This window comes from Cucurbita moschata, unplaced genomic scaffold (assembly GCF_002738365.1).
Source record: "Cucurbita moschata cultivar Rifu unplaced genomic scaffold, Cmos_1.0 Cmo_Scf00024, whole genome shotgun sequence".
NCBI lineage: Eukaryota > Viridiplantae > Streptophyta > Magnoliopsida > Cucurbitales > Cucurbitaceae > Cucurbita > Cucurbita moschata.
In genome coordinates this window covers 1,292,879-1,315,561 of record NW_019268540.1, presented here as the reverse complement: position 1 = coordinate 1,315,561, position 22,683 = coordinate 1,292,879, and the positions used below count along the sequence as shown (strand labels likewise).

The 22,683-nt window shown below is 37.6% G+C and overlaps 2 protein-coding genes across 2 annotated transcripts; one reads left to right on the top strand and one right to left on the bottom strand.

The window, feature by feature from the left end:
* Nucleotides 1-15: 15 nt before the first annotated feature.
* LOC111461057 (trihelix transcription factor ASIL1-like) lies at nucleotides 16-3,876 on the top strand. The gene is made up of 2 exons (XM_023104491.1): nucleotides 16-1,131; nucleotides 3,860-3,876. The coding sequence occupies exon 1, from the start codon at nucleotides 183-185 to the stop codon at nucleotides 1,080-1,082; it is 900 nt and encodes a 299-aa protein (XP_022960259.1). The 5' UTR covers nucleotides 16-182; the 3' UTR covers nucleotides 1,083-1,131; nucleotides 3,860-3,876.
* LOC111461053 (chromatin modification-related protein EAF1 B-like) lies at nucleotides 2,874-22,184 on the bottom strand. The gene is made up of 23 exons (XM_023104487.1): nucleotides 21,855-22,184; nucleotides 17,244-17,400; nucleotides 17,084-17,138; nucleotides 16,865-16,959; nucleotides 15,317-16,766; nucleotides 15,088-15,207; nucleotides 14,792-14,947; nucleotides 14,041-14,238; nucleotides 13,666-13,746; nucleotides 13,281-13,338; nucleotides 12,669-13,141; nucleotides 12,504-12,557; nucleotides 10,355-10,412; nucleotides 10,067-10,263; nucleotides 9,924-9,977; nucleotides 9,754-9,834; nucleotides 9,481-9,618; nucleotides 9,244-9,360; nucleotides 7,367-7,455; nucleotides 6,980-7,192; nucleotides 6,499-6,874; nucleotides 4,023-5,775; nucleotides 2,874-3,478 (listed from the first exon to the last, which is right to left on the bottom strand). Exons 2-22 carry the CDS (start codon nucleotides 17,330-17,332, stop codon nucleotides 4,105-4,107), a joined length of 5,823 nt encoding a protein of 1,940 aa, XP_022960255.1. The 5' UTR covers nucleotides 17,333-17,400; nucleotides 21,855-22,184; the 3' UTR covers nucleotides 2,874-3,478; nucleotides 4,023-4,104.
* Nucleotides 22,185-22,683: the final 499 nt, after the last annotated feature.

Genomic DNA, 22,683 nt, shown 5'->3' with positions numbered 1-22,683 from the left:
GGCACCATAAAATTCTCCCACAACCTAATGTCAATTGTTTCTCATCTAATGTCAACTGATTTGCTGCTGCTCCTCTTACCTGCCGCCGCCGCCGCCGCCGCGGTATGTCATTGCGCCACCGATCATAATCATCTCAATTTCTAAATCCTCACCAAATTCCAACCCCTCCATCGTCTGATCAGATGGCCACTCCTCCTCCGGCACCGCTCTCCTCTTCCAAATCCATCTCCACCGTCGCAACCACTGAGAAAGTCCAGCCGATTCCATGGACGCACCAGGAGACCGTCAATCTTATCCAGGCTTACCAAGAGAAATGGTACGCTCTCGAACGAGGTCAGTTGAAGTCCAGCCAGTGGGAGGAAGTCGCTGTCACTGTCGCCGCCCGCTGCGGCTACAGCCACTTCGATCCTTCGAAAACCTCCGTTCAGTGCCGCCATAAGATGGAGAAGCTCCGCCAGCGTTTTCGCTCCGAGAAACACCGTCTCGCCATCGGCACCCAATCTTCCTCCCGTTGGCTCTACTTCGAACTTATGAACAACCTATTACGCGGTCCGCTACCTATCTCCGCTCGTCCGATGTCTTCGATTCCGTTCGATAACGACGAAGACCAAACCGCTGAGAAATCTGATAACTACAACTCCGATTACGAGGAAGAGGAGAAGAATCGCAGTAAATCGAAGAGCATTAGCAACATACTCCGTCGGCCGATTGCTTTTGATGGATCTTCCTCACGAAGGAGAAACAGAAATTCTAGTGAAGAAGACGAAGACGACGAAGAAGAAGCCGACATTAGGGTTTCCAGGTTTCCGGAGGAGGATCTGGCAGGAGAGGCGGCGGTAGCTGAGGAAGGGAAAGAGATGTGCTCCAAATTAGCGGCAGAGATTCGATTATTCGCCGATAGATTGGTCGGAATGGAGAGTTTGAAGATGGAGATGATGAAGGAAGCGGAGATGAACAGAATTGCGATGGAAAACAGGCGGATTGAGATGATTTTGGAATCGGAAAAGAAGATTGTGAATTCAATTGCAAAAGCTTTCGGATCTCCTCCCCCCAAGAGGCTGAAGATTGGCCATGATCCTTGAAGATTTTTGCTCCTTGTTCTTCAGAAAAAGGGGATCCTCTTCTAACTCTGTAAGAAAAGATTTCTTTTTAGTTTCCTACATTTTAACTAATTTCATTCAGAACGGTTCTTGTTCAGACTAATTCAGTATTACTATGAATCTGTTCTTCTCTCTGTCTCAAATTTTGATTCCAAACCCAATCCATCTGCTTTTTTTGAGATCAATTTTCTTCCAACTGCTACAGATTTCGTATTTTCAATCAAAGCATCACCCTTTCTTCTTCTTCTTCTTCTTCTTTTCACTCTCTTTTAGTAATACCTTTATACACCCACAAAGTCTCTAGATACAAGAATCACTTTACTTCAACAGATCCTAAATTGTAGAACAGTGATTCTTAAAAGACAAGAATCGTAGTATGGTAGCTTATCAAATCTTTAGTAATGGGTCAACATAACTTGAAATCATTTGCTAATATTGGGTTCAGCGTTTCTTTTTTATTTCGAGAAAGATTCGGTCTTGAACAAGTCTAACTTGGCAAGGTATTAAGGCCATACCAGACTCACTTGATTTAAAAGAATCAAATTCATCTGTCCTCGAACGTTCATCTGCTGTGAAATGAACAGAATTGAAGATTTAAACTTCACTATTTAACAAAATTTGGACAAATTACAGACATTGGACTTGAATGTAGATCAAAGTTAACTTCTGGTAACCATTAACAGACCCTTGGAAACATGAATTCTGCTGCATTCCAAAAGCTTTAGATCAATGAATCCGAAGATGAGAATAACAAGATGGCTGCACACTATAACAGAAAAAAAAAATCGAAGAGAGAAAAAAGGAGAGTGCCAAGAGTCCTTTGTTTACTAAGCAGTTATCAACTGGGAAGTCTATAAATAGTAAACATGGAACAGTTGGCTGTCTGAAATCCATGTTTCAAGAAATTACATTCATTGAACAATCATAATGAGATGAAACCATTGTCACCAGCATCATACATTGGCAAGCTCATCAATAGCACAACCAATCCAACCTAATACACTTTTACGAGTTAGTGAAGAATCATAATGCCAAACCCTACCTTCTGTCTACAAAGAACCATGGTAAATGTCATAAAGCACCAGAGGAAATGTGATTGTTTCTTAGAAAAACATTCCAGAGCTTGTTGGCAGTTGGTCTAGAGGGTAGGATGAGACCTGGGCAATCCCACACATCACAGCTTCAAATCCCTTTCGGTACCGAGACGGGTTACTAATATACATCACAAATGTTTTCTAAATCACTAAGGGGTGTTTGACTTCCAAGTAAAGTTGGTGTAAGCTCAGGATTATGAAGCTAAGTTTCTATTTGACACCTGATTTTGTCCATCACAACTTACAAGAATTGATTCAATACTAACTAATGAAACTCACCTATATACTACATACAAACTTTTACAAATCATAAATCTAGACGGACCATACAGAAGTCATTTTACAAACCCAGATTTTCTATGGATTTCATTTCTTTGCACAATTTGAACACATCATATAGATTCAAGCTTCCAATGCTTGAGCTCATTAAAACCGTGAGCCAACTGTCTCCTAGAAGTCTCATATCAAGAATGAAAGGGAAGTTTTTATAAAAATGATCTCAAAGAAGATGCCCACTACCACAGACAACATTGACATTGAAATCATGTGCGGGTGCATGAAGAATTAGAAAAGACAACAGAAGAAAATGACATCTTAGGGAAACTATGGGTCAGAGAATCTAGCAGCCGCAACTCAAAGAAAAGGCTTCTTTCTTCTAGAACAGCAAAAAAGAAATGGATCAGTTACTGAAGCTTGTTGCATTATAAAATTGGGTACACAAGTACATAATACAATACTTCTACAGGTGCACATGCACTGATGGATGGTTAGTTTAGAAGGCACTGATAATGCAGATGCCAGAAACCTAATATTCACAAAATTTTCCGAGGAGGCATTTGTCCTCGGAAATGATTTCTACCCTCTTAATGGTTATTAATGTCAATACATGCACTAATCTATCAACTCCAAAGGAACGAGGCCCTCTAATAAAAGGACGGGTGACTTGAAGAAGAACCTCAAGACAACGGAAAAATAGAGAATTATGAGAAAGGAAAGATAAGACCCTGTACACGTACCTCTACATCTGTCTCTATCTTCCCAAAACTAGGCCAGTGGTAATATACATAAATCACAATGCAGCAATATCGTCCTTCCCATCTTCAATTTTACCTCGAGGAAACGAGAAGGGAAGGGTAAGGGACATCGCCTGAACTGCACTAGGGATGGGTCTCATGAATAGAGAACAATTTATCCCATATGAAAACTTCAATCTGTGAAGTAGAACGTGTTCCACCACTTCCTCTCTAGCGAAGCCCTCAATCGTGAATAATTAACCAGCTTCATCTGCGAAAATAATAAAAACAAATGATGAAATCATGTTCTTCACTCTACAATAAGAATGTCTGAAACAACAAAATTCCAACGCCAGAAAATGGTTAAACAGGTGAATATAAAGCCTTATATGTGCAAGTGGAGCTAAGGAAAATGACTAAATGGTGTGACAAAATACCAGAAAATTTTTGGCAAATAAAAGCACAGGTTGAAAATTGAGCTCGTATATTCTTCTTACCACATAATTTCATATTTCACCTTTACAAATACCTCTTTACTATTTTATTCCACCCTTCTGGGAGTTCATTTATTTGCGCCTTCATCACCTTTCATTTCTTCAATGAAAAGTTTGGTTTCTTGTTTTAACAAACAAACAACACTTGATGAAACTAGTTTTCAGAATACACCCTCCACTGAACGAGCATTTGAGAGGGAATGAAAGTATTCAATCATGCAAGCCTATCCTTTCATGATATGAAACAACAGGCAATCTCTTTTTTCCTTCTCTTCATCCTAGGTTAATAATGCATTCATTGAGATTGATAGCCATATTTACCTGTACGCTGCCTTTACAGAATGCGTGCTGACCAAACCCCAGCCGGACAAATGACTCGGCACTATTCTATCACCAGATTGCTTCATTCCATATTAGCATTTTCAGGCTTCAAATACAAACTAGCATGCTCGGCTTGCTTGTGCTGTGATTGATGCTGAGCTTGCTGTTGCAGAGGTTGATGATGTTGGGATAACGAGGCCTCTTGCTGCTTTTCTTGCTGCTTTTCTTGCTGCTGGGAAGGGGCAAATCGATTTGGAGGTTGCTGCAATGGAACTTGCTGTGGCCACTGTAGCCCAGCATTATGCCCATGAGAAGGCAAGGCACGAGAGGACTGCCTAGGGCCTAATCCCAGGTTGTTAGGTAATGGCTCACCCCCAGAAAAGTTTGTAAGAGGTGAACTACCAATCAAACCCAACTGAGATTTTGACTTCAGCACATCAGAATCACACACAGGTTCAGATGGCTTCCACTGAGAAGAAACAGAAGTAATTGGTGTGGTATCAGTTGCAGTGGCAGATGTTTGAGGCATTGCTTTATCCGTACCTACCTGAGAAGCTTGTTTACGTGTCTGCTGGTCAGCTTGAGCTAGATCAGTCTGAGCCTTCATTCTCGGATCAGAGATACCTTGAGAACTCTGCTGAAGGGACTTCTCAAAACTTGTTTGTGTTTGATTCAGCTGCTTCTGAGGTGGTTGTGAAGGAGGGTGGTTTGAAGATATTATTGATGCAGGAGTATCCTGATGTGAAGCTGACAATGTGTGACAAGAGGAAACAGGTGGAACCTGGCCTTGAGAGCTTTTCTCGGAATTAGCTTGCATCTGAATAACTGGTTTTGATAAGGGTGGTCCACCAGAAGCACAAACAAGATTTTTCTGTAGCTGAGAATGGCTTGATGACTGAGGAGCCAATGGTTTTGACTGTTGAACTGTGTTTACTCCAGATCCATAATATGAGCCTTGACCTTGCATCAACTGCATGATCTGTTCCCCTTTTTCAGAGGGTTGATCACCAGAAGGTACATTAAGGCCATTTACAAGATTAGTATCAACGGTGAGATTTTGATGCATCAGCATGCTTCCTCTTCCTACTCCCTTCATAAGTTTAGCCTGCTGTTGAGACTGACTCTGCTGTCGCTGTTGAGGATGATGCCTGGCAGATTGTTGCCTTTGCTTCAACGCCTGATTGTTTAACCCACTGGCTCCGGGGTTCCGGCTCAATCCGTGAGGTGGGAGGTGCTGCTTCATTTGATGATGTGATGATGTGGGTGTCATTGGGGAGGATGAGGTTATAGTGGGCAAAGAGACCTGCTGCGAGGAAGTTTGCAGATGGACCTGCGAGCTATTTGAAGAAGTCATGGGAAGTTGGGGCTGCGGCGAAATGTGTGGTGTTAGAGAACCTGATGTAGAAAACTGCTGCTGTTTTTGTTGCAGTTGTTGCTGCTGCAAGAACCTCTGTTGTTGCAGCTTCCTTTCATTGGCCAACCTCATTGCATACTGCTGCTGTGGACCTATGGCATGATTTGGGGGTTGAAGATGTGGATGATGAGAGCTGCTATGAGCATGAGATTGTTGTGACGCCATTTGATGCTGCGACTGGAGATGGCCTGGATATGAAGGCACAGATGGTGGTGGTGGTGGTGTCTGATTTGGGAAGGAAGAACCTGAACCATTTAATGGTCTGTTGTTGTTCCCAGAGGCTTGCATCTGAAGTTCTGGAACCATCGTCTGCCTTTGATTCTCTGTGTTTTGACCAGCCTAGAAACAGAATAGAGTAGTGAGATCATCTAGATAACAAAATTACAAAATAATTATTAGGGACATGAGAAATGATATATGAACACTAAACTCAACAATTTCCAACAAATAATGAAAATAAGTTGTATAGAAAAATAAGTTTTTTTATTTTTATTTTTATCTCTGTAGAATATAGCATTTAAATGATTGGAGACGAAGTAAAAGGCAGAAAGTAATTCTTTGCATCCCGATTCATGACAAGTGTTTCTTAAAGCAAATGCACACAAACGTGTAACAGTTCTATGAAGCTTAAGCGCAGGACACAAAGAAGAGCAACGGTTTTTTCTCGTGTGGCACGTAATTGAGAAACGTAAATAATGTTTTTATATTGAAAAATATAGTATGGAGAATAATAAAATAATAATAATAAAAAATTAGAACTTAAAATTAACATAAAATGGGGCTACAAAGCACACTGCAGAATGCGCACTTGCACTGCAGAATGCCTTGGTGCACTTGAGTGAGGGAGAAGCGAGGCACATACCCATTGCATTCTTGGGAAGCCCACTTCAAAACACTGAGCATGATATCATCTACTTTTCTAACAATATGTCATTGAGTATGAATTGTCACAATACTGGCTACCACAGATTGTAGTACTATGTATAACTAAAATGCAGGAAACAATCGTATAAAGACAGTAAAGCATATGCAATATAGAATCGATGAAAGTTCATTACTTACCCGCATTACATGCAATGTCTCACGAGATTTCAACATTGAGTTCCCTTGGCCAGAACCAACAACAGTGTGTATATTTGCAGGGACTGACATCCCTACAGTACTGGAAGAACTCCCAGAATTTAACGCAGGTGATGATGAGGTAAGTCCTTGGAACCCTGGCCTTGATACAGGCATGCAACGGTTCGTTGTACACATCATGCCCAAACCATTTGCACCAGATAACATTCTCACCCCACGCTCATTTCCTGGATGATTCAGAGGTACAGATGAGTGAGATTGCAGAGCATTTTTTCCAGACGGCATTTGACTATGTTGTTGAATTCTTTTTTGCTCATCCACCTGCAATGATGTCCTCGGAACACTATATCTACCATCCCTGTAAAGTATATTATGCCATGTGAAATCATGAGATTTGAGAAGCTGAAGTGACTTGTCGAAGGTACAGAAAATATGGATTGTTAAAAGTATGATAGCAAAATACCTGATGTTGTTGAGTGAACCAGAAGCAGTGGTTAAGCTAGTTCCTTGAACCATTGCAGAAGACCCTTGTAAGGAAACCTTCACCCCCGAGTTAGGAAGAACTAATGCTACAGAACCCTGATTTGCCATAGACATTCCACTGGCATGGGGGCTCTGATAACCAACTGGAAGAACATCTGGACTGCTTGTCGCCTCATCACATAGGTCAAGTGGCCTTCATCCGAACAGATAGAAGAGGGGGGAAAGTTATTTTTAGTCTCGGAAAATACAAAATATGAAAAATTAGTATATCAATTTTAGCTATGATACATTCCAACAAAGAACAGCAGGCAAACTATTACAAAAGGGGAATCCAGAAATCCAACAAGTTTAATTAAATAAAACTTACGTTAAAATCAGTCCATTCAGGTTGTTCGGGAAAGCCTGAGAAAGGGCTATAGCATGAGAACCGTGGGGTTGTACTATTTGCTTAGGTTCCTGGTTACCATTTTCACACATGGTACAGGTTAGAATACATCAAATAGTAAAATAGGTAACATTACAAATTTTCAAAGATAAGGTAATAACAAAATAAACCAATTCACAGAAACTATATTTATGTGTACAGGCTGTTTTGGCAGCCAACTTTGAGACAAGGCACCAACATGTCATAAATAACATTTTGCTGCATACAGAAGTTCTTGAAGCTTTCTCAGATGAGCTCATCATTAGAATAGATCGGTAATTGGACAGTGGAAAATTTCGTTTATACTTGCAACCCAAAACTTTTTCTAACTACAGCGCCAAGTAGCAGAGGAAGGAAAGATAAGACTACCATTTATGCTCAGTACTCCTTTATTTTTTATTTTTTATTTATTTATTTACTTTTATATCCCTTTTCATAAGATGTAGTGCTTCTCTTAATTTTGGAGAAGAAATCCATCTTTTAAGAAAAACTATGGAGAAAATAAACAAATACAAAAGGCAGAGAGCACTGAACTGACAAAAACTATGCCTTTACAAGAATAACCAGCACACCAAGATTTTAAATTTGCTTAAAACTACGATTAAAAACTTCCCCAACAGTTCTGAACTATAGCTGAACTTGATAGAAGACTGGTCCTCAAGAATAGAGAAAACAACTACTTCTATGGATGTTTACAGGCTGCTGGAACTGTAACAAAAATGCTTAGTATGGCTTATTCAGAAGACGGAGAGGGTGTCTCTCAATCAACTTGGGAAATTCTGCAGAGTTTCTCCCTACTTTTGAAAACTTAATATTAAGTGAATAAGTGTTTTGCATATGTAAGTCCAAGATCCCTAGGAAATTTCCTTCACTTGGTTTCTTGACATAGAAAACTTGGTACCTTCAATAGGATAAAAAAGAAAAGGCCATTTCTCACCATCTCCTCAGTATGGCTTGATGTGTCAAGAAAAAGGGAAAGACTTGGATCGGTTAATTGCTAGAATGTTCAAGCATAATTCAAATCCGAATTTTTTAGATTCTCAATAACAGCAGTCATCATACAAGTTAGCTTCCTTTGGAGCTCGTTGTACAACACCATTTTCAAGGCAAGGCCAAAGTTGCTAATTTGCCAACTTATTATCTCAAGTTTTGACTACTCAAGAGTTCCATTGATAAAGAAGTTGAAAGATATTAAGAATTTCTTAATTGGTGCCTGTATGGAATGTGGATCCATATCACAAGCTGGAACAAGATACAGTGCTGCTAGCTTAGAATAAACTAGTATCAGTTCCTTAAAAGTAATCAACACAAAAGAGGAAAAATGAAGCTCTTCTATCAAAATGGTTATGGAGGTGCTCATTTGAACATCATTCTCCTTGGCATTAGATTATTACATATACGGTAGAGAAAAGGACCTATTGGATTGTGTCTAAAAATTCTAAGGTTAACTCAGAAAACTCATGGAGGGTTATATCAAGTTCGGAGACAGCATAGAAGTATATCAATTCTGTAGTGGAGGACTTTATTAATTTCCCTTTTTCTTTGATTGTGTGGTGTGGGTAGGGGCCTTGGAGGAGAGGAAGTTCAGAAAAGATTATATGAAGGGGAGAAGGGAGATTTCGGTAGAGCTCATAAAAATTTCCTGCTGCAGATAGCAAACATCTCTCGCTTGGATATTCAGTTGCAGGTAACAGGCGACAGAAAAAATATTAAAAATTTCCAATTGTCCTCTGCTGAGAAGGAATACAACATGTGACAGTAGAAGTAAGGGGCTTGACTTACTATAGATACACATACTAAAAGTAAAAACTCCAACAAACCTGACTTCGTCGACAATGTTGCTTTTGCCCAATCTTAAAGATTTTTTCAAAATGCGACTTCAGGGTGTCCTCTTCCATGGGTTCCTGTAAAAGTTGAAACAATTGTCTTGCGCTTCCCTGCAAGAACCAACCAGCATGGGGCACTTAGGACATGTTCCAATGTTTCTTAACAATTTTGTTTCATCTACCCTCTCCTCTGTGTGTGTGCATGTGTAAATCTGATAGGTGAATACTTGCCTTCGGAATGCCGGGCAATGTAGATGGATAGGGCTGAGATGAGCCTGAATCTTCTCCACTGTCAGCCCCATCTCCAGAGGTCTTATCCATCACAAACTTGTGACGCTCCTTACATTCTTTAGGCTTGCGATATATACACTAATATTTTGGAAGACAATAAGACAAGCACCCAATAAAAAGACAAGCATATTGAGAAATTTTTTTATATATATTTAGGAACCCAAATACAATATTGAGCACTAGCCAATGCAAAAAAGTAAACTTTCTTTTTACCTTCAACTGTAGCGTGCTGTTTATCGCATCACTAACAAGTTCCCAGTTTGGACCCAAATCGTGTACAAGCACAACAAGTGCCTAATATAGAAAAAGAGTCGTATCAACTATTCCCGTGAGATGCAGCTAAGCAGATTAGCATGGTTTTGAAGAGTATCAAAGGTACATACCTGATCTTCAAATAGTGACCATGGACTTCCAGAACCTGACTGTGCATCAGACATCTACAGAGAATCCCATGATTGAATACAAAATATCAGAAAAGATTCCAGACATTTAAATTAATATGAGGGACCAAAAAAGGACAAAGTACCTTTACTGCTTTAGCCTTTCGACTCCTATCCCGGCCACCAATCAATCTAATGATTCTATTAGTGTTTGGCATATTACAGACTTGGGATGTAACGGGAGAAGGTATGGATCCAGACACTGGATTTATATTGTCAAAGGTGTTATCAAGTGATTGTTTCATTAACTTTGGCTTCTTGGCATTATGTTGCCCATGTAATCCTATAAGGATCGTGAACAAATAACATAACAAATAAATAAAAAAATAAACATATAAACTGAGGAAAAAATGAGAAAAGGAAAAATAAAATACCACTAGTTGCATTAGATTCAAAATGATGATTATCCAGTCTCTTCTTGGAATTATCCCTCTGCAAATCATCAGGAACCAAGAATGTGGTCAATATCCAAATATGCAACAAATCAAGACAAACCCAATAAAATACTCTTAAGCCAACAACACACAATTGACAACAGAATGCTAATTCTATAACAATTTTAGGATACCCACTGGAACTTACTCATGCACTATAGCATTTACACAGATTTCCTAGCTAAACGAACTTTTTTTTTATTGGTGAGAAATAAATTTCATTGATACCCAAATCTAAAAAGAGTAGAGATACTATAAGTGCTATAGCATTTACACCAAGATATCAAGACTTTGTAATACAAAATCAAGTAATGTGTTCATGCCTCGCAAAATGAAACAAAGCAATTTTATTTAGAAACTAGCAGGCAGCAAGAACCAACAACTAACTTGTAACTGCAAGCTAACTACAAACAACTCCCGCTGTAATAAAATTACAAATATGTCCCTTCATCTGCTCCACCTAAATAGAAAATTAGTAATAACAAATAACGTCCTTGAGTCTTGTAGAAAATGTAATTAATTCAATGCATAAATTATTCATATAAATTAAAGAAGTTAAAGCAAGGGTTGATGTTCCAATGGGATGGACTTCCACAATAGAAGTATGGACATTCATCTTCTTCAAGGTGAGGCAAGACCTCTCCTCAGAAAATGAGGCAAGACACTTTTTCCAGCTGCAACTTGTGTTGCAAGTTATGAATGGAAGACTTCTTCAAATAAAACCATCACAAAATCTCCCCTATTGGGTTTCTTTTCTCACTGATTAGTATCATTTTCTTTTCATACTCTGAACTAGCCACCAGAAAATTTAGAGTTCCAACATTGGGCAAGGAGGAGATCAAATATAGTGGTAACAGATGTCTTATCTATTAAGCTTGTTAAAATTAGCAATTAGTCATTTATAAATGCAATAACTTCACGTGAAGTTTTAGTGCATTCTGCAGCATCCACTACTTGGGAACAATATCAGTAACGTTAAAGCTATGCAATTTGGAATACACCAAATTGTATGATTTACCAGTAGACCACTTTTTCATGTAGTTATAGTTGAGCTCAGCTTGAGAAAGTTCCAAATTCTCATTACCAAGGTTTTTAATGCCGCAAGAGACTAATGTGCATAGATTATTTGAATTGTGCCAGTGAGGATAGCTACATGGGCTCAAACAGAAAATTAGTGACAAACTACAGCTTTTGACTTCCATGTAGGCACACAAAAGAAAAACTAATAATAAAAAATGGCTATATAAAAATAAATTTTGATAAAATGGCTTCAAGGTTGAGAATCTTCAATACTCCTAGATCATCCTGATAGGATTGGTAACTAAATGCACCCACGCCCAATTAATCAAGAATTGTGTTCATTGTTCATCCACCAAAAATGAACAAGGAAGTTCTGTTAAAGCCAATTCTGCTCGACAGTAACAACATCCTTCCTAACTCCTCCCCGCGCCCCCCCAGAAAAAACACTTTGTTCTTCAAAAAGAAGCTAGCGGAGATCAAAAACCACGTCAAAGATTTAAACCCTGTATCAATTGCAATAGTCCACAGCGCATTGCATTGATATAATCAGCTTACCTGTATCAATTGCAATAGTCCACAGCGCATTGCATTGATATAATCAGCTTACCTCACTCCATACTTTTAATACAGCTAATTTCCAAGATAAAAGTCTTCAAGGCAACAACCATGGATTGGCCTAGCGGTCAAGAAGAACCATGTAGTTAAAGGGCTTAAAGGGGATGGGTTCAAGTCATGGTGGCTACCAACCTAGGATTTAATATCCTACTCGTTACATTGGAAACTAAATGTAGTATGGCAACGAGGTGTAATTTAATTGCCCATTTATAGTGTTCATATGAGATTAATGAATTCACATTAACCTAATATGCTCCCTCAGGCATTTCGACACAAAACCTTCAAGCTTCACATTAGTTTTAACTTTGAAATAGTACAGACTCTCCACATTAGTTACGAATAGAATTGAAGGGGAGGGAGTTTAACTACTATTGTAATCAATAAATGAAGATGACTAAAAAAAAAAATTCACGCCAGAGTAACAAAACTTAAATGAAAAAAAGCATAAACCCACCGGTTCACTAAAAACGGTAGAGTCTAACTGCCATCTGCGGTCGTACATGGAGCCCTACAACCATATTCACTTAACAATTAGACAGTGCGGAAGGAATAAAAACGAGAATAGATAACCCTCTACCAGCAAGAAACCATTAGTTTCAATATATGAGCTTATATGTACCAGATGCTTTGCCTTCTTCTTCTTCTTATATTTTACTGATGTTTCTGCAGAATCATATTGCACATCCCCAACTGACTCAACTTCCATACTTTTTTGGAGTTGAGATCCACCACGTAAAGTACTTTGATCATCCTGGAAAGAATTGGTGTCACCACTTGAAGCATCTGTCTTAGCTTGACCATGCAAAGCCATGGCAGCTCCACCACTAAATGGACTTATAACCCTTTGCCTTGAAGCAGTACGCACTCTTTTTGTTGGTATTGAACCGACAATAAGACTAGCAGGCCGTTTTCCTATTAACATAGACTGTTGAGTCCCATTTGCACCGCGTCCGTATGGCAAATCAGTTCCCATTTCATACTGTCTCCCAGTGTACGATTTAATGAAGTGCTTTTTTTTCTTCTGCACATATTTGGATGACTTGCTACTTTCAAAATGCATGCATGCTTCGCCGTCATCATCATATGCATCATCTTAACATCAAAAATAAAATTTCAGAAGTCAGCTTCAGAACCATACAACGTCAATCCACAAGGAACTACTAATAATTCATGAATAACAAGCATTACCTGCTAGTGGAACTACTAATAATTCATGAATAACAAGCATTACCTGCTAAAGTATCATATAATGAAGTCTCAACTTCTTCCTTCGTGCAGCTACCAATTTTCTGCAAATTTCATTTCAGCAAATGAGCAAGAACTAACAAACCAATTGACTAAATATTAACTGAAGTCAATTAACTTTCAAAAAAGATTGTGTTGAGGTTTCCAGAAAACAATCCATCACACATGGAATGGCTTAGTTTTAATTATTAAATAACAAAAATAAATCCAAGGTTATTAACAGATAGTATAGTAATTGTACTAAAAAGCGAGAGAGAGGAGACACGGAGAGAAGTGATTTAATATTCATCCTCGATTCCTCTCTCCTTGGACAGAAAAAGAAGGCAGACATCACATCAATATACACAAACAGTAATGGTAGAGATGCTGACCTCGCACTGCAACAGAAGGGCTTCAATAGATCTTCTATATGTATCCGTCGCACCAATTGGAATTGTATAAAAAAGGCTTACCTATAAAGTCAAAGCTAAATACGTAAATATTCATAAATTATCAATCATAAAGTCAATCTAGCATCCTCTTAATTTAAAAGATTAAAGACAAGAAACATGCAAAATATTCCATGGTCTTATAAGTGATAGATAGAACAAAAAACATATTTATACTGAAGAAAACATATTGCAAGAACATATTAGCATACGGACATGCTTATGCGAGATAGAAGGGACTAGAGGAAGGCACGGCAGACTAAATGATGGGTGCAAATGTAGAAACAAAAAAAGAACAGCTAGGACATTTATTATTACAGTCCATGCCTCTTTCAGGTTTTCCTCCGATGGCATTTCAAGGTGCCATGAGTCAGATGTCCTGTCAGGGGTTTTTGGTGCTTCTGCATGCTGAGGGCAAACGAAACTGTTGCATTTCAGAAACCGCCCAGCATATTCCTTCAGAGATGTAGAGATCCTATTCTTTTGGTGTTGCAGCTCCAACTCTTTGCTTGGCTCCTGGCCAATCATTGTGACACATAATTACGAGATAATAAAACAAGCTAAAAAAAGAATTTCTTTTTAATACTACTGGTTAATCAAGTTATATTACTTATGGGACATGAGATGAAAATTGCACTTCTATGCCATAACAACATACAATAGGATGACAACACACAATTAAAACATATGCTATAGTGCACATCTATGGGTAAAGGTATGATATGGACATCCGCTGAATAGATTTTACATGCATGTATTGGTCTTTAGTACAAGAAATAAACGGGGGAAGGTGCAAATAAACTAACCATGGAAGCTGCATGTGAGAAGAAATGGAGAAAGCTGAACAGGTACCAAAAAAAAATGCAATAGTAAACAGGAACTATAAACTAAAGAGTCAACGCAAGTGGTTAAACGTCTTCTACAAGAACAGAAAGCAGAAAAATGCTTCTACTTTGTATCCCAATGGGAAGTTTTAGAGTCTTAATAAGAGACTTTCGTTATACCATCTTCCTAGATTTAGATAAACCACGTGATTTTTAAAATACTCTATACTATTATATAAAAGCACCTCAACTGAGTGCCAGAACTGCATGACAGCCTTCGCCAAGGACTGGGAAACTTCTTTTATCTTCCCAAACTTCTTCTGTTTTTCATTTCTCAATCGAGCAGCAAAAGCTGCACGGTGACATAGTTGACTAGCTGCAGTTGTCTTCCAAAGACGTTCCTATAAGCAAAAGATAACAGATGTTAGATGATGCAACTGGAGAACATAATTTTCTCGTGGATACTTCAACCATAACATTAAAACTTGACTTCACTCTCCAGACATTTGTGGCTCAGTATTAATTATATCGATAAAATTACCTGCATAAAATCATTAGCCAACCATGCCATTTCTTCTAGCACAAAATCCCAGTGAGATTTTCGCCGACTCTCTAACTTTTGTGTATGGACAGACAGTTCTGCAATCCGCTTATGCTTAGCCTGTTAGCATCAAAGCCAAACCTCAAAAACTTAGAAAAGAAATTAATCATAGAATTCCATGCTATGACGTCAAGTTTTATATAGTCCACAGAAAAAAATGAAAGACAACCTCAATTATCCTTGCCTCTTCCAGGATAGAATCTTCAAAAGCCTTGCCTGCCTGATTCAACTCACGACCAGAAAAACTCTGAACATCAAATAAAGCAGAAGAATTCCTTCCAGACACAGTATCCTCACGAATCTCATTTTTGGACAAGCCCAGAGGGACTTCAGGTTGTTCTGAGTTGAGTTTCTCCTTGCATTCTTTAGAATCTTCACCCGAAACAGTACTCTTCTTTTCATCAATTCCCAGTCCATTTTTGCCACTCTGTTCCACCTCCTTGGCATCAGATACAATATTTGGTCTACTACTACGAATGTCTATTCCATCTCTAGAGAAAGAACCACTGCTGGAGGCATTCTGATGTCTAACATTGTGGTGGTCATGAGGAACAAGAGTATTATCTAAAGCCACAACTTCGTTTTCCAACATCCCTTCATTACCAATCTGATATGATGTTTGATCAGAACTTGGTAACTGCTCGATAGAATTTCTCTTTGAATCAACTTTCCTTGAATTATTAAACATATCAATATCCATATTTACATCTAAACCTAGTCTACTTTTTTTGGAAGAAGACACCAAATCTAACTGCTTTGTCCCTAATACTACATTTCCATTTTGACCTCCATTAGGCATTTTACCATTTTTTGTGAATTCATCATATCCATGTACACCAGCAGATGTACTTTCACTTTCAATTCTGGTAGCAGCCACAGAAGTTGGGTGTTCAACAACGTCTAGTACCAACTCTCTTTTTTCCCAAACAACATCAGGTCCCTGGGAAACCACTCCTTTACGTGCTTGTTCAGCAATGACTTGACATGGCTGATGGTGCAAACTTTCCTTTGGGCATCTCAAAGCTGAATTGTCAAGCTCACTGTCAGGGGGATTGCCATTCATTGTGGCCGTAATTGTATCAGGATCACGAGTGCCATTCAATTCCATATCCGATCGACCATCATCAGTTACCATTTTTAAAATGTTATCACCATTTGAACTGAAGGACTTAGGATTAGAACGAGTCTGATTCTTTTCATTGCACATTCCAGGTACCGTTCCCTTTAATTCCCGTGATTCCTGACGAGCAGCTGATGACAATGTATTACCACCATGACTTTTGTCTATATCGGATGAACTAGATCTACCACCATCTCTATTTGACTTGGACTTAGATCGGTGTCTTCTACAATAAGGGCGAAAAATAGCAGAATCCTCTGTTTCCTTGTTATTTTGACTACCATCCAACTGCGATGATTGTTCAGATGGAGCAACAGTAGCTTTCGAACTAGGTCGTCTCGAGTTCCTTTCCCCTCCAGGTAGTTCATTAGCAACACGCAAGAGTAAAAGATTATCAGCACTATTTGGTTCACAGGTAGTTGGGGCCCCTGGTATGCCACTACTTTCAACAGAGTCCCCATGAGGTGAAGCAGTCAACACAAAGCTACCCTTAGCTTCACTGAAATATGAAAGAAAAGACCATGGAATAAGGGAAAAAAAAGGACAGCTGAGTAATGCAAAAGACTTCATCCAATGATAGAAGACAAAAAGATATACCTATTACCGAGCTGGTCAGGAAGCTGATCAGCAAGTGAAGCAGAATGACTAACAGAAGTGGTATTCCCAAACTTAAAGTCCAAAGGATTTCCACCCTAAAAGGCAAGAAAAGTATTTCAAGCGACATCCACTGTTTGTTTGTTTTTTGATAGAAGGTGATCATCCATTATAGAAGGAACGGGCAACAAAACAGTGTCACAAAATATCAGATAAGCTTACTTTCTCAAGAAATTCAAGTTCCCTCCTCCTTTCCTCACGAACATCATACTCTTGTCTGTCATCAGCACACAAATGTTGTTTTTATGTTCTTATACATATGGAATTGCAATGCAAAAATAATTGAATAAATGTGGAAACATAAAAAAATGGAAATTGGAACCTAAGCTCCGCTTGAGCCTTCTCAATTGCTGCTCTGCGTGGAGAGGTATTTAAACCAATTCCAACTCCACCGTCAACAACTCCTCCCATGGAATCAACCTCAGCATTTACTATGAAAGCAGCGCTTCAGCAGCATCCATGCATTCCTGCATCATTACCTACAATAGTTTCCTCTCATCAATATTATCCATCGAAACCAGTAAAACACAAAAACTTCAAAAATCATAATAGAATACAATCAAAAATCAGAAACTAATTAAAGTTTCAAAAGGTTATATTCCTAAGTTCAACATCAACCACCATATGAAACTATTCAAATCCAGGCACATTGTAACTTGAACTATACTTCCAATATAAATGAAAGCACACAACATACAGTGGAGCAAACCATTGTCAATTAGCCTGGGATGAAAAATACAGCTCATGATATAGGTACTCAAGCATTCCTAGCACCACATCATCTCAGCCTGTAAACCAGTAGAATTCAAGGAAAAAAAAAAAAAAAGATGTCTGTTGTGTAGATCGGACTAAACTCAAATTGCCCCAAAAATCGATGCAACAGCTCCTCCTTGTTTTCCCTTGAGTAAATAAGAAGAATCATAGGCAAATAAAACCACAGAAGCATCATCTAAAAATAGGAAAAGACACACTATCACTTCTAGGATTGCTAAATAAGTAGGCTAAAAGAATAAAATAAAAGAAAAACAACAACAAAAAAACTCTTATGATGGTCTTATTTTCAATTTAGTCCCAAACCTTTTAAAAAATTCAATTTTATTGTTCAATATATAGATTTTTTCAATCAAATTTTTACTAACACACAACGTTGAGATACACAGATAAAATGAAAATATGCCGTCATAGTACATTTAATTTTATGACATTGAATTAATTAGCTAAATATCTGTATCAGTCCCAAAGTTTTAAGCATATTTTAAAATTTAGTCCCCATTGTCTAAAAAGTTCCAATCTAGTCCCTTACGTTCAACAGTTTTTCATAGAACTTCGTCATAAATGAATCTTAAAACTGGCGGATGATAAACCCATGCATGGTACATAGTGAGTTGGTAGAAACTTAGAGTAGGAATTAGACCCGCAAAGTGAAGTTAATTCAAAATTATGTCAACTTGTTATATATTTAAAGCAGGAATTCTAAAGTAGCCGAACTCGTATAACTTTTTGCTCATTCACTAAGTATCATGCCATGAAAGCTTAACAATCATTGATAGGAAGGATAAAATCGAAAAATGTTAAAACATAATATACTAAATTGAAACTTCAATAACAATAGGGATTAATTTAAAAAAAAAAAAAAAAAAAAAACTCAAATTGATACTAAAGCATATATTTTGCCTTAATCGAATTAAAAAAAATTATCTAAATTTGATGAAATAAGCCTACCACTTTCTCCCAAAATGTAAACCTACTCATTTCATACTACTTGGAACATAGTAACTTACCTAACATGAAATTGCATGCTGTTATAGCAAATGGGCCCATTAAAATGGTATTGTATTATGCACCTTTCTACTCTAATCACTATTTAAAGATCCTTTTTGTAACCCACCGCTGGTGACTGAAATTAATTACATTTCTTTCTCAAAAGAAATGCTATTATACTTGCCCGTAATATCAGAACCCTACTCACTCCTTGTAACCTGGAACAGTAACTTATCCAGCTTGAAATCAAAATTGCTCGTTGTTATAGAAAATAAAGCAACTAAAACAAGGAATGTTCAGGACTTGCTTGAAAATTTTCAAGGATATGAAAAATCAAATTGAAATTATAAAAGATTAGCAACAAAACTAAAAAAATGAAACAAGCATTAGGGACTGAGTTATATAATCAGCCTAGGGAATGTAGTTTATACACCCACATCATGTATGGCTGGTACAAAAACTATCCAAAGCTCCTAAGAAAGAAAAACCTATAACACCTTAAATTAATACCATATCTTTCAATATTAGAAAATATCTATCATGTGTCTTTAAGGGATCTAAAACAACCTAAAATATTCATTTGTGTCCTATACTAAAACAAAACAAATAAGATATTTTAGCACCTAACAAAAGTAACACTACAATCCTTGATACATACAAAGCTACTCTTTTGTTTATGACTGAGTGCCAAACCACTTTGTGAGTGCACACATTCAATAGTTCTCATGAGACAATCACCTAATTCATTCCACAACAACTGTCTAAAAATTAGAAGAATATTATATACTTTAAATTCTAGATGAGTGGCCAACCCAATCTGCAGCTTGCTCCTTTCGCTACTGGTGGTTAAAGTCAAAACTACATATCCCAACAAAGAAGATCTGCACATCTTGTACAAAGAAAACCTATAGGTATCATTCCCTCCATACAAGTGGTAGAACATTGACATAAAGAATCCAATATCTTTTTCTACGGAAAGAAAATAATGCAACATTTTTGGTTAAAATACCATTTTGGTCTACGAACTTCCGGTAGTCTTTGTACTTTCATTAAATCTTAAAACTAGTCTCTATCATTAGTTTGAAGTTAATTGTTACCCAAAATCAGTTAAATAATAATAATAATTTTTATGTAGGAAAAGACAAAAATGTGAACATACTTCCAAAATTTATAGAGAGAAGGTAAACAGAGACTAGTTTTTTAGAAAAGTACAAATAACAAACAATAGGGATCAATTTTAAGCTTTATTGAAAGTACGTGACTTAATTTGGACATTTGAAAGTACAGAAACTGAAATAGATTGAAATTCAAAGTATATGGACCAAAATGGTAAGTTAACCAACAATTTTTAGAAAGAGATGTATAAAGAGAAAAATATCAACAATAAAAACTTAGGGTCCAAGGTAGAGAAAATCCCCACCACCAGACACTAATATAGAAGCACACTCCAATCTACAACCAAACAAACAGCTATAAAATTCCAATGTACCTCCCATCACAGAATTATGCGTCAAAAATAGCTTTAAGGAAGAATCTGGGCAAAAAAAATTCAACAAAAAACCTGTGGCTTTCTTGCTTGACTCAAACACAGGAAAAGCTTGCATGCTGTTGGGAAGAAGAATAAAAATGCCAACTATGGTAGGCTAATAGTACCAGCAATGACCTCTCCAAGCCTGTCAGCTAACCAAGGCAAGGAATGGATTAAACGATTGCTTTCTTCCCTCTGTCCATCCTCAAAAAAAAAGCCTCTAAAGACTTTCAACTTTTCTAACAACTTTTTCACTTGCTCGGGTTATCAGAAACAGCCCAAGAACAAAAATGTCAACAACCACTGCAACATATGCATAGTGGTATATTGGCTGAGTCACAATTCAAAGAAAATCTTCAAGTGCCGAAGAACTGTATTCTTGTACAAATAACTAGTCTCTTAAGATCTCAACCATCTTATGAAGAACATCTTCATTTTCCATCACATAAAACTCTGCTTGAAAAAGTTTCTTCTGATCCCAAAAACTCAATTCCAATCCACTATACAGACAATCAATGAACTGAAAGATATTCTAAAGCTGAAGCTCGTAATGTTAGACCAAGTGCTCTGACATCTATATGTTTTTGGCAATCTACTTCACCCTCGAAATTATCAAATAGATTTCACAAAAACTTCAAAGAGCCAATAGGTACCTTTTCTCTATTCTAGATATCAACAAGTGTCGATGCCAACTTAAGCACACTTCAACTAATGTCAAAGGACAACCACCTAACTTTCTACATTTAGTTGCCAAGGAAACTTGAAAAATATTAAATCCGAGATAGGTACCAATCAAGGTTTGAACCCATCCCCTAAACCATTTACACTTTTTAATTGGCCTTAAAGATCACTAGGTCAATCCATGGAAGAGAGAAGGGTACTTAACCAACTTAGATTTGAGTTCCAAGATTTATAATGTGTCTCGTTCTTCTTATTAAAAAAAAAAACAATGTGTCCCATCCTTTTACCAAGTCTACTTTGGGCAGAACCTTAAGATATCTACCCTCTAACAGGAAACGCACACATAGCAAAAGAACAAAACACGACTGAGCTGTTCTAAGCGCAACACCATGGATTTAAATAGCTAAAAGTAAAAATATATCAGTACTGAGCATGCACAAACACAAAATGATTTGGGCGAAGGTAGAATTCTAAGAAACAAGAATTAGAAGAACCAACTAAAAGACAATAAGTGAATTAACTAAATAGATTAAATTAATTATTAGGAGGCAAGACATGAGTTACGTGAAATATGAAAACCAGCTACAGTGCCCGCTACAGCATGGCAGCTGCAACTGATTGTCTTGTAAATTCCCAAACGTGCGTGTCCACGACGGATAAAATGAAGCTTCAGAAACAATAAACCTACCATTCGAACAAACTCGACGAAATTTTCTATTCATATGCATCAAAGCACGATAAATTTTCGTGCCCATGGCTATTAATCACGAATCAACAAGGTTGCAACACTAACCTCGATGCACTCAATCACAATGCATGACACATACGAAACACAATCATGCGGCCATTAAAACCCCTAAGGTAGAATAACACAGAATCATTGCACCCCAGGAAAATCCCCAAATTTAAAATTCTAGGGTTTCACAAATTGAACCGGGAAGCAGCAAGAAACACAACAATCACCTGAATTTCGAAGAGAGTGATGAAATTGGAAGGTAGTAGGGCTATTATTGGAGAACCCGGAGAGTTGATTCCCTCAGCTTGGTGTGCCCTAGGGTTTTGTGCGAGGGAAATGGTTGGGTGAATTAAAATGGAATGAAAATTGGGCAAAAACACAGCACGTCCCTGCAAATGTCAGCCATGAAGCATCGTTGAGAAACCCTATTTGTCCCTAATTTCCGTCACACTGAGTCTCCAACGTCGAGGTTGGTTCGATGGAGTTGAAAATGGGGGACTATGCGACCTCTGCGAGTAGTGGGCTGGACATGAAGAAGACGACGAAGAAGGGGCCTTTGAAAATATGGGTATCCATTTTGGGCTCTTTTTTTAATTACAAAAATATTTATTTATTTATTTAAAATAATTATATATTATTATTATTATTATTATACTTTATTCTCAACATATTGATTATAGGAATATTCAATCTAAGGTGAATATATTAATAATCAACATTTTAATCTAACATACGAATTTAAGCCACTAACACTATTTCTAATTTTAATTCTATAAACAGTGACTACAGTAACTACCGTGAATCATGATTTATGTACTGATTTAGGTTTTCACGAGCGCATTAGTAGACACGTAGGTAGGTTATCCACTAATTTTTTAGCTGTTAAACGGGAAATGAGCCATGCAGACCGTTAAGCAAAGCCTTGTCATAACATCGAACGGGTCACTGCGGAGACCCGCTCCTGAACGAAGTCAAAAGTTTCTTGAACTAAAGTAGAGAGAGATTTTGTCCCTGTTCACTTGCTATATCAAAATACGTGCATAATACGAAGTTGTG